This window comes from Lepus europaeus, chromosome 1, assembly GCF_033115175.1.
Source record: "Lepus europaeus isolate LE1 chromosome 1, mLepTim1.pri, whole genome shotgun sequence".
NCBI lineage: Eukaryota > Metazoa > Chordata > Mammalia > Lagomorpha > Leporidae > Lepus > Lepus europaeus.
Genome location: NC_084827.1, coordinates 154,602,195 through 154,614,311, shown reverse-complemented (window position 1 = coordinate 154,614,311; position 12,117 = coordinate 154,602,195). Strand labels below are relative to the sequence as shown.

At 38.8% G+C, this 12,117-nt stretch overlaps 1 protein-coding gene across 1 annotated transcript in view; it reads right to left on the bottom strand.

Moving 5' to 3' along the window:
• CPS1 (carbamoyl-phosphate synthase 1) overlaps positions 1–12,117 on the bottom strand; it is a 138,499-nt gene that overhangs the window by 31,570 nt on the left and 94,812 nt on the right. Inside the window, exons 25-28 of the mRNA XM_062191022.1 lie at positions 11,580–11,761; positions 3,576–3,770; positions 3,089–3,156; positions 723–798 (exon numbers count right to left, since the gene is read on the bottom strand). Of these exons, the coding sequence (XP_062047006.1) occupies positions 723–798; positions 3,089–3,156; positions 3,576–3,770; positions 11,580–11,761 (521 nt within the window). The remainder of the gene's footprint in view (positions 1–722; positions 799–3,088; positions 3,157–3,575; positions 3,771–11,579; positions 11,762–12,117) is intronic.

The following is a 12,117-nucleotide window of genomic DNA, read 5'->3' as shown; positions in this document are numbered from 1 at the left end:
TTGTTCTTTTTTTAACCCCAACTAGCTTTTGAAAGCTTTTACAAGGAAAACATCATTTTCATCCTCTACAGTACAAGATCTGCAGATCAATAATTCCACCAGGTAAATTTTAAATGTATCAGACTGAGGTAAAGGACAAAGGAGAATGTAAAAGCTAGAGGCAATAGAGGATGGTGTCTGAGTTACTGCAAGATTATAAACATGTTTATTAACTCACAAATGGAATGCAGTAAAATGAAAATAAAAATGATAGGTGTGCAAGTGGACTTGCTATTTAAGTTTGCATGGTTGACCAAAGCAAAGTCCCTGGGTGTGAGAATTAAAATCAGGAAAGCTACCACTGGTTAATGGTAAGCATGGTTGGGCACCCCTTGAGGATGGGAATCCCAGGAATAACTTGATCATCATCTAAATCATTAGAAGAACAAGGGTGCTTATCCAGCATCAAGCATCCAACATCCAGCATCCATGCTTACCATTTTAGACTTCTAGAGCCTAAAAATGTGTAAATCTCTGTTAATTATATACAGGTCTTCCTTTTCTTCAACTAACCTTAAAGTTCTAGTTACAATTTAATGCTTTTGAGTGATTTTATTTTACCTGTTCAGACTAGTGGGAAGGAGGAAAATCTTTCTAACATTATATGAAAAATACAGCATATAAAGTAGGGTAGCAATAAAACATGAGTTCGAAGTCACCAGGGGAAAACAAATGGACATTACCTGAGAGACTCGAGTGGCCTCCTCTAGGAATTTTTTCATCTCATCCTCAGAAAACACCACATTCATGGCGGACCCACTAGGAGAAGAGGAGAAAACAAACTCAGGTTAGCTTCTTTCATCACTTCAGACATGAAGTGCGCTAGGCGTCACTGATTCTCAGATCAGAGTAGGAAACCTCTAGCACCTTTTTTTTTTTTTTTCAAATGGGCATTTTACTCCATTTATTCACTAGGACAATCAACCAAAGTAAATGTCCCCGGAGTTAGGGATGGGGAAGGACCCAGACCTCTATTAATGCCCAGAAGGAACTCAAGTAGCTCTAGAGAGTTTCCCCCAAGTTTGCCCTTTCTGTTTGTTTTTTTAAAATTCTAAGAATTTATTTTCATTTTATTAGGAAGGCAGAGAGAGAGAGGTCTTCCATCTACTGGGTTGGGTCAGGACAAAGGCAGGAGCCCAGAACTCAAACTCAGGTATCCCACATGGGACCCAAGTACTTGAGTCATCACTTGATGCCTGTTGGAGTGGGAATTAGCAAGAAGCTGGATTGAAGAGCTTGGTCTCAAGCCAAGAAGAGCTTGGTCTCAAGCCAGAACTCTGGTATGGGATGCAGGCATCCCAAGAGGTGTCTTAACCACTGTGCCAAATGCTCACGCTTGATACACTGTTTTAATGCCTTACCAGGTCCAGGGAATTCTTAAACCTTAAGGGGATTCCACCAGATCATAATTTCTCTAATGTTGTTTACAGTTCATTACCAACAGCTGTTTTTGTTGTTGTTGTTGTTGTTGTTGTTGTTGTTGTTTTGACAGGCAGAGTGGATAGTGAGAGAGAGAGACAGAGAGAAAGGTCTTCCTTTGCCGTTGGTTCACCCTCCAACGGCCGCCTCGGCCAGCGCGCTGCGGCCGGCGCACTGCGCTGATCCAATGGCAGGAGCCAGGTGCTTCTCCTGGTCTCCCATGTGGGTGCAGGGCCCAAGCACTTGGGCCATCCTCCACTGCACTCCCGGGCCACAGCAGAGAGCTGGCCTGGAAGAGGGGCAACCGGGGCAGGGTCGGTGCCCCAACCGGGACTAGAAGCCGGTGTGCCGGCACCGCTAGGCGGAGGATTAGCCTGTTGAGCCACGGCGCCGGCCTACCAACAGCTGGTTTTAAGCCACCAGTATGATTTTAAAGTGGGTTATTCTATTAACTCAACCAAAATACAAAAAGAAAATAAATTTTAGTAACATTTGCAAACAACGTATAGTATGTGACTGAAGCTTACTGAGCTGTGTTCTTCCTCCTAAATGCTTCAGAAATAATGCTACCTGAAATTAATTTACTCTGAATTTTGACATTTACAAAATGAGGTAGGAGGGAGGTAAGGGAGGATAAATAGGAGAAAGGGAAGAAATAATAGAGAAATAATATTTTTACATCCTTTTTAAAAGTAGTAATTTTTACCTGCTCTACTATACTACAAATTTCTGCATATAAAGCTTTCGAATACTTTATCTTTTTTAAGGAGGAAGTCTAGGGCTAGTACTGAAAATTCAGGGTCTAGAAAACTGGAACAAAAATATGATTGAGAAGTGCAATAGTCAAAGCTGTTTTTTCCAATTCTTCCTTAAATATATGCCTGTTGCTTAAACTAATTTACATTGACTCCTCATAGTAGTAATATTATGGGCTGTGGTTTACATAAAATGTCATTTAAATGAAAAGGAAAGTTTTCCATGTCATTGAAATTTTTCATTATTTTAAAGGATCCCATTTCAAATTCCATTTACACTTTCAAATTGTGCACAGCAAATTGTCTTTCTCTTATTATCCCCTGTTCAAAAAATTGTTCCTTACATCAGATGGTAACATCTGAAGAGAGTAAGTGATAATTCACAACTTCTCTTTTGATGATAGAACATAGTCTCAGAGTTTAATATAAAATATCCTCACTGTCCATATTCCTCACTATTATAATTCAGCGACTGAGATCTCAAACACTAGAAATGTTAAAGGCACTATCAGAAGGTACTGACATAGTCAAAGCCAAGCTGCCCTTTTGGATATCAGAAAACAGATGCTGGAAAGAGATCAATTTTTGTGTTTTTTCTTCAATTGTCTTGTTCTCTAAAGTAAAGCTACCCTCAGCTTGGCAAGGAATCTTAAGCTACATCTGAAGATACAAAACTGTAATCTCATTCTACAGTCACCTCATGAAGAAAATGTACTAAGCTGAAGGAGATCCATCCTCAAATTGGTTGTGAGGGTTTGGGGATTGTGGGTGGATTTACAAATTACTACACATCAAAGCCTAGTGCTACTAGCATACAGCATGTATTTCTGTATCTCCTGATTGTTAAATCATTGTTTTAGAAAATAATGTATTACCTCAAAACATAAGACGGTCTCAATAAGCAAGGGTAGCCCACAGATTTTGCAAATTCCAGTGCTTCATTCTAATTAATAGAAACAACAACAAAAAATTATATGAATAGTTTAAAATATGCAATAAAAATGCTGCACGATACTGCTAGATCAAGTGATAACCCAAGTCTTTTTATTCTCTCTCTCAAAAGACACCATTAAAATGTAAATTGGACATTGAAATACATAAAATTCTTAGTTTCTAATTCTAAATATCAAATCTAGTTCAAAAATAGTTTGAACTTTTATTCATTGTATGAATTTTAATGAGAATACTGCTATCAATTTATAATCAGCATTTAACTGCAATCATGGAAACACAGCAACTTTGAAGTAAATCCACTAAGCATGGTATATTCTATCTGCCCTCTGGTTCACATCTCTGGTAGTTAACATTCAGAATACAATTATTCAAAGGAGAACATTAAAAACATACACTTGTTCCTCTTACCAAAGTATTAACAGCTTTCCATGGTGCCTGAGCCACCTTCAACTCATCCAGGACAGCAGAGAAGATGGAGCGATCCTCAGCCCTATCAATCTGCAGGGGGCTTGTGCCCATGATCTTGACACCATTCTTGTATAGAGGGACTGCTAGGTTGTTCGGAATCTGGCCCCCGACTGATATGATGCAGCCACCACATGCCTGGAAAAGACATCCACAGTTTCCACCATTGAAGTTCACCATGAATGGGCAACTCTGCTGATACTGTTTTCATTTCCTCACTAATCATGCTGGACGTGATGCTATATCTTTGTCTCTCTTATCAGTGGACAATATTAAATTATACCACAAAGAGATAAATAGACTTGTTTTGACTTTTAGGCACTTAACATGTAAAAATCTATGCAATACTTCCACACAACTACAGATTCACATTCTTTGCAACACTTACATATGCAGCAATTAGAAAAGAAAATCAAGTTAATGAAATGGCACCATGTACTCCACTCTGTAATGTATGAATACCTGTCTCACTGTTATGATTATGTAAATGAATATAGATTTCTCTTCCAAAACTCATTTTTCCTGTACCCTTCCACCTAGTCATTCACATTCAGATTAAGCATTCTGTAAAACTGCTTCAACAAGTGGTACAGCATTATACTCAGGGTTCTCCAAAGGTCCTCACTGCCTAGAGGATAAGTATAAACTCTCTACCCTCACTCTGACAACCCAGGCCACCATCCCAGTTACTGCTACCTTGGCACTGACTGTGGTTCCCATTAGCTGACATTAGTTGTTATTTCCCTACCACTGTTTTACACACAGTGCCTGGATCTTTAGCCTTAATTCATATGTTTGATTAGTGTAAATATTCTTATTTAAAATCAGAACTGCAAAACAAAAAAGATTGAGTCCACAAAAGCTTCTCCAGACCAGTGTTGTGGTAGTGAGGATGTGGGATGGGGGGTACTGGACTTACAGTTGGAAGTCCCTTCCCATTTTGGTTCCCTCTGTGCATCGCCCCCTGACACATACCAAGTTCAGGCTTCATGTCTGTAACTTTAGGATAATACCTACTTACTTCACAAGGTTTCCATGTAGATTAAATAAGCTAGTAAACATTTGAAACATTAAAGATCCTATGCACTGTGAGAATATAGACAAAGAGACAAATCTATCAATTTCAAAAAGAGTATAGTATTTGACAGAGCATTGAACTTGGCATATTTGTGGTTACCTAATGATTCACTAAAAATATTGGTAGAGTTGCTGAAGTTATTTGTATCATTCTGAAATACTTTTATAATGGATGAAGCCAATTTCTCTCTGATGAGAGTGATTATATTTGGAATACTACCTAAACAAACATCCTGCAGTTGAATGCTTGGACATTATAAGAAACACTGAAGTAATGAACCACATATTTATAAGTGTATTTAAGCTATGTTTCATCATTTTACAATATGCTCAATATACATTTTTGTGAGACCTTTAAAAAGAATTATTCTCATTGCTGTAATATCCTTTTAATTTCTTTTATTTCCAGTGTTGTTAAGGTTTTAGGAACTTAAAAGAAAAATTCTCAATTACATGCATACAAAAAAGACATTTATGTGAAAGACTCCAAAATCTTTTTAAAAGTTGAGAGGAGTAGCTTTTTAGAGCAAAAGTTAATTAGTTAATCAGACTAAATTGAGCTCAAAGTTGTGGTAAAAGGCCTTACCTAATAAACACATCAATATTTTTTTAAAGAAACTCTAAATTTCTCAAGAAATTAATAACTTCCCAAGCAATAAGATAATAGTGGCTACTCTTTAATATAGACTTTTCTGGGTACCCTGGACTGTTTTTTTGACAATCACATTATCCTTCTAAAGTGCTTATTACTATCCCAATTCTACAGACCAAGAAACTGAGGACCTGAAGATTAAGAGATCTCACACATCTGTAACCTAGATGGGTCTGGTTAACACAGACTGTTCTGCAAACTCCACTCTAAAGATTTTAAAGTAACAATGCTTAAATAAAATGGAAAATACTCGGATCTCAAATTTCTTGGCTGATTTCAGACGTAGTTAACGTTAGATAAGAGAACTATTTCTAAAACAGTCTACTGGAAAGGTGGTAGACAGAAACCCTTTCAGGGTACAACCAAATGCTCATCATTGACCTCCAGAAATACAGATAGTCACATCTGCAGGATGTTTTAGAGTAACCGTGTGATGGTGTAGGGCAGGTTTTGCCCATTCAGTGAAAGGAATTCACTATATTGTGTAGGCTGAAGCTACTTAGGACAGTTTCCTGTACAAATGCAACTTTAAATTGTCCATAATCTCAAGCAGGGACTTCTAAGGACATAGAGATAGGAACCTGGTATTTCACACATGTAAATTACCAACATTGTCTTAGTTATTAATGTCTCAATAGTTTCAAGTAATCTACTGAAATAAAAGTCTTTTTTTTTTTTTTTGACAGGCAGGGTGGACAGTGAGAGAGAGAGACAGAGAGAAAGGTCTTCCTTTTCCGTTGGTTCACCCCCCAGTGGCCGCTGCGGCCAGCACACCACACTGATTCGAAGCCAGGAGCCAGGTGCTTCTCCTGGTCTCCCATGGGGTGCAGGGCCCAAGCACTTGGGCCATCCTCCACTGCACTCCCGGGCCACAGCAGAGAGCTGGACTGGAAGAGGAGCAACCAGGACAGAATCCAGCGCCCCGACCAGGACTAGAACCCGGCGTGCCGGTGCCGCAGGCGGAAGATTAACCTATTGAGCTACGGCGGCGCCGGGTATAAAATAGTCTTAAATTCATATTTTCTCACAGGTTTCTAAAATATTTAGACCTAAACAATTGATTAAATTGAATGCTAGAAATGAACTCCAACCCTATTTAGCATCATGCATTGCCCAGTGGGTTTTCCCTATTACTAATATCTGTAATTCATTCATTTATTTAACTCAAGTGATGTTGCAATGCTATCTAGTGTTAAATGTTAGAAACAGTGTACTTAAATCACTAAGCAGAGTATATTTTTGTGGGGTATAGTCAGGAAAATATGCACTGTAAAAGCAAAAAAAAAAAAAAAAAATCAAGCAGGTTCAAGCCAGGCAGGAACACTAAAAGGTTTCAAATATGTTGCCTGATATTTTTTAACCAAATTTGATTTTTTAGTGAACTGACATAAAGAGAACTGAAAAATAGGTCTAAATGGGACTTGAATACAGAAGAAAATTCATGCTGTTTATTTATGTAACATTTCAAACCATGATTCTCTAAAGGATAAAGGGGAAAATTTTAAGTTAGGACCAGATCAATGAAATTCTTACTCATGTTATCCTGTAAAGAGTACTGAATAAGTTTATTCTCAGCAAATATATATCTAATAAAAGAGAGTGAAAGTGTCACAACTTCTATAAACAATTTTCAATTCCTATATCTTTTTTTTTTGACAGGTAGAATGGACAGTGAGAGAGAGAGAGACAGAGAGAAAGGTCTTCCTTTTCCATTGGTTCACCCCCAATAGCCACTGCGGCCGGCTGATCTGAAGCCAGGAGCCAGGTGCTTCTCCTGGTCTCCCATGCAGGTGCAGGGCCCAAGCACTTTGGGCCATCCTCCACTGCACTCCTGGGCCACAGCAGAGATCCGGACAGGAAGAGGAGCAACCGGTACAGAATCCGGGGTGCCAGCACTGCAGGCGGAGGATTAGCCTGTTGAGCCGCGGCGCTGGCCCAATTCATATATCTAAAGGGGAGGGTTGTGGGTGGGAGGGAAGTTTTGGGAGGGGGAAGCCATTGTAACCCATAAGCTGTACTTTGGAAATTTATATTCATTAAATAAAAGTTTAATTAAAAAAAAAAGAAGTCTCTTGGGGCTGACACCATGGCTCAATGGGTTAGGGCAGTGCCTGTGATGCCAACATTCCTTACGGATACAGGTTGCAATCCTAGCCGCTCCACTTCTGATCAAGCTTCCTGATAATGTGCCTGGAAAGCACCAGAAGATTGCCAAGTGCTTGTGTTCCTGTTACACTCATGGGAGACCCACATGGAGTTCCAGGCTCCTGGCTTCAGCCTGGCCCAGCACCAGCCATTGCAGCCATTTGGGGCGTGAATTGACAAATGGAAAATCGAGCTCTTTCGCTCTCTCTTTCTGTGTGTGTGTGTGTGTGTCCTTCTCTCTCTGCAACTCTGCCTTTCAAAATAAAAAATCTTTTTTAAAAAAGTGTCCTAAGCAAAATTGTGAACTGGGGAAAGTATCACTAATCAAAGCCTTATAGGTGGCGGACATCAGCCTCTTGCTTTCTTGAATTCCCCACAAGCCAAACAAATAAAATCACAATTCAAATCTCTTAACAGGAAGTAAAACCTATGAACACAATCACAATGAATAGATGACTAATCTTAAAGGGCCACTTGAAAGAGTGTAAAAAATACCTACAGCCAAAGGAATGTATAATTCTAACATTCTGCTATTGTGTTAGGGCAAGCATTAGGTGCAGTAGTTAAGAGGCCACTTGGGGCCGGTGCCGCAGCTCACTGGGCTAATCCTCTGCCTTGCGGCTCCGGCACACCGGGTTCTAGTCCCGGTCGGGGCACCGGATTCTATCCCGGTTGCCCCTCTTCCAGGCCAGCTCTCCACTGTGGCCCGGGAGTGCAGTGGAGGATGGCCCAAGTCCTTGGGCCCTGCACCCCATGGAAGACCAGGAGAAGCACCTGGCTCCTGCCTTCGGATCAGCGCAGTGCGCCAGCCGCAGCGCACCAGCCGCGGCGGCCATTGGAGAGTGAACCAACAGAAAAGGAAGACCTTTCTCTCTGTCTCTCTCTCTCTCACTGTCCACTCTGCCTGTCAAAAAAAAAAAAAAAAAAAAAAAAAAAAGAGGCCACTTGGGACACTCATCTCATATCAGAATGCCTGGGTCCTGACACTGCTTCCAATTCCAGGTTCCTGCTAGTGCACACCCTGGGAGACAGCACTGATGGTTCTAGTAGTTGGGTTTCTGCCACCCACATGGGAGACCTGGATTGATCTCCTGGCTACTGTTTCACCCTGGTCCAGCCCTAAACCAATTGATGTTTGATCTGTCTCTGTCTGTCTTTCTCCCTCTATTTCTGTCTCTGTCTCTCGGCCTGTCAAGTCAATAAATAAAAATTAAAACATATGACAAGGAGATTTCAGCACCTCTCACTTAACTGCTAGTAAAGACCTCTTCCAAAATGCCTGCTTTACCTACATGGCATATTACTTCTCTGACTGCCCCACTGATAGTTTCTTTAGAGAATCTGCCCTGATGCCACGGTCCAGAACGCCAACAAGATATCCAGACAGAGATCCATCATATTTTTGCATCATCAAATTTAGCTCTTGTGTCACTGGGAAAGCCTATTGCTCTTGTAAGTGACTCAAATATGTGCTTTTGAATACATTTAGATATCCTTTCCCATTCTCTAGGAATTTATTACTGAATGCTTGGGGTCCTCAGCATCGCTTAGGGCATCCCCGGTAGAATAAAGACAGGTGGAGGCACGCTCATTAACAGAGACAACAGAGCACCATTTGAGGAGCTTGCTCTGAGGAGACACACAGCATTCTCATAAAAGGAAACACACATATATATATATATATATGTGCATATATATATGCTATAGAATATATTCTTTATATTATATCTTTATATTATTTTTCTGGTCTCTAATGAAAATTATCTGCCTGCCTTATAACAATATGGCAGTATTTATTTGTAAAACTGAATTTAAAACTTAGGTATTAGAACAATAAGGATCAAGTCACTTTTTAAGGGCATCCTAGGGTTATGCAGCTCTTAATGTAAATGTGACATTTTGTATTTCACCTTTTGGAAAAAGGTCTACATGGTCTAAGCCACCCTATGCACTGACTACACTGTGTCAGCTCTCCCAAAAACTTTGATATGTGTTACATCACCCCAGCCATTATTGTGCTCCTAGATTACTCTTTGCATTTTGGCTAAAGTATTGGTAGTAAAATATACTACAATATGAGTCTTATTTTATTTATTTATTTTTATCAAGATCTCAGTTAGTCTTCTTTTCCCCCTTCCACCTCTCTTTGCCTATAATATGTACTATATGCATTCACATACTTTGCACAGATATATCAGAAATCTACACATCTGTCTTGTATTTTTACTACTGCTGCTTATTTATAATCAAAATACTAGAGTATTTAAAAAATTTAGTCCTATTACCAAAAGTTCAAAATAGGAGCCAGCATTGTGGCATAGCAGATAACGCTGCCGCTTGTGATGCCAGCATCTCATATGGGCACCAGTTCACATCCCAGTTGCTACACTTCTGACCCAGCTCCCTGCTAAAGGCCTGGGAAAGGCAGTAGCAGATGGCTCAAGTGTTTGGGCCCCATTGTCCACATGGGAGACCTGGATAAACCTCCTGGCTCCTGGCTATGGCCTGTCCTAGCCCTAGCCAATGCAACCATTTGGGGAGTGAACCAGCAAATGGAGGATCAATCTGTCTCTGTGTCCCCCTCTCCTTCTGTAACTCTGACTTTCAAGTAAAGAAATAAATCTTGTTTAAAAAAAAAAAACTTAAACTAAATAACTAAATGATGTCATAATAAGTAGTCCACTGTATCATTTCAAATGCCAGTTGGCTTCAAAGAAGGTATAACTTCTTTCTTTCTATCATGCAGACTGTAGTTATAGTAAAAAAAATTAATAGCCATCTGTAAGTGCATCCAAAAGAGGTCACAGGAGTTGCAGATTTTTCCATAAACCATTTCATGGGGGAAATAAGTATGGGTATAATCCTGTTGCTATTGTGTATAATATTTTTATACATATTTGATTTTCCACGTATTTTGGGGGATCTTTATTTGTTAATGTCTTGAAAGTGGTGACCTGTTTTTATAGTTATCTATCTGGCTGAACCTGGAATTTATCAAGTGCTAAGAAGTATTTGTAAAAACACCTTTGTTTTGATGTCTTTTTTTCTTTATAGTAATAAAATTATGATGCTATTCTAGTACTATATGTGATATACTTTACAATGTAACATGAATCATAATTCCATATTATTTTCAAATACCTGCATGTAACATGTTTCTTATACACATAGGACCTATCAATTAAAAAAAAAGATACAACAGAAAAAATTTAAGAAATTTGCATAAGTCAATGAATTTTCAAGTCAGAAGTAGAATTTACATATTGTGGCTCTAACTCAGTACTTTTCCACATCTAAGTGATCATATTTTGCAGATCAGGATAATTCTCTGTGGTAAGAAAATACATACAATGATGATGAAGGCATAATTATGGAAACTATTCTGGAATTTCCTAGCTGTTTGTTTTAATTACAAAAAAATTAACTTGTTCTACAGACTTACAGTAACCTACTGTTTAGCTACTAAGCATACATGGTGAAGGTACACTCAATAATATTGGCATAGACACAGAAGACAACTGTAAGAGAAGGCTATGAAAGAATCAGAATCATTCAAAATGAACTCATTGATCTTATATAAGGCTCATGGCTTCATCTGATAGAAGAAAGAATTAATTGGTCCTTGGTGAACAGTTGACTTTTCTCCTCTGAGAACTGTTCATCCTGAAACCACATCACTTGAACAGTAAAGAGAATGTTTATTATATATCTAGATGGCCACTTAAATAATTCTGCAAAATATTTATCAGTGGCTATCTTGTCCTAGTTAATATATTGTGGCTGGCACAAGTTACCACAGTTTTCAAGATACCTTGAACACTTAGAAAGAAAAACATATCACATTAGAAAGAGAACATATCACTCTGTGACAAGACCCTCAAAATAAAAAAAAGCTGCAGTGATTTTTTTTTCAAATTTAACTACAAAACTAGGCAATAGAAGACACTGGCAGTACTTTCTCTTGAGGAAAACTATAATATAAATCTACAGACATGAATACACAAACACAAAGTGTGCACTGCATATATTTTTTCCTTTCATTCATTTTCTTTATTTTTTTTTTCTTTTTTTACCTCCTGATGGTAGATGTCTAGGATTCTCTCCAAAGACAACTCTTCAAAGTACAGTTTGTCACACTCATCAAAGTCTGTGCTCACAGTCTCAGGGTTGCAATTCACCACCACCGTCTTCTTACCAAGTTGACGCAGTGTGCGGATACTGGAGACAGCACACCAATCAAATTCTACACTGCTGCCTGCAGAGACAATGAGATTGGGAAAAGGGGTAAGGAAAGCACAAAGTTACAGCACAAAAAGAAGCTGAAAGGCACTGATAGTCTAGGTTAAGGAAACTAATCTCCTTTAGTTCAATTTTTAAAACTCCCAACTATACATTTCAGACCCTGATACACAATACATTAATAGCAAGGGAAAAAGGGACTAGTTAAACAATAAAGAAAGATTAGCTTGTTTTATACACTGAGAGCCTCAGTATATAATCTCCACATTTGAAGCAGTCACATCTTCAGTGTTAATGGGGGATAATTTTAATGATAAAAATAGCCTTCTCTTTCCTGAGAAGACATTCAAAGTGAACACACTTGACTTCAAC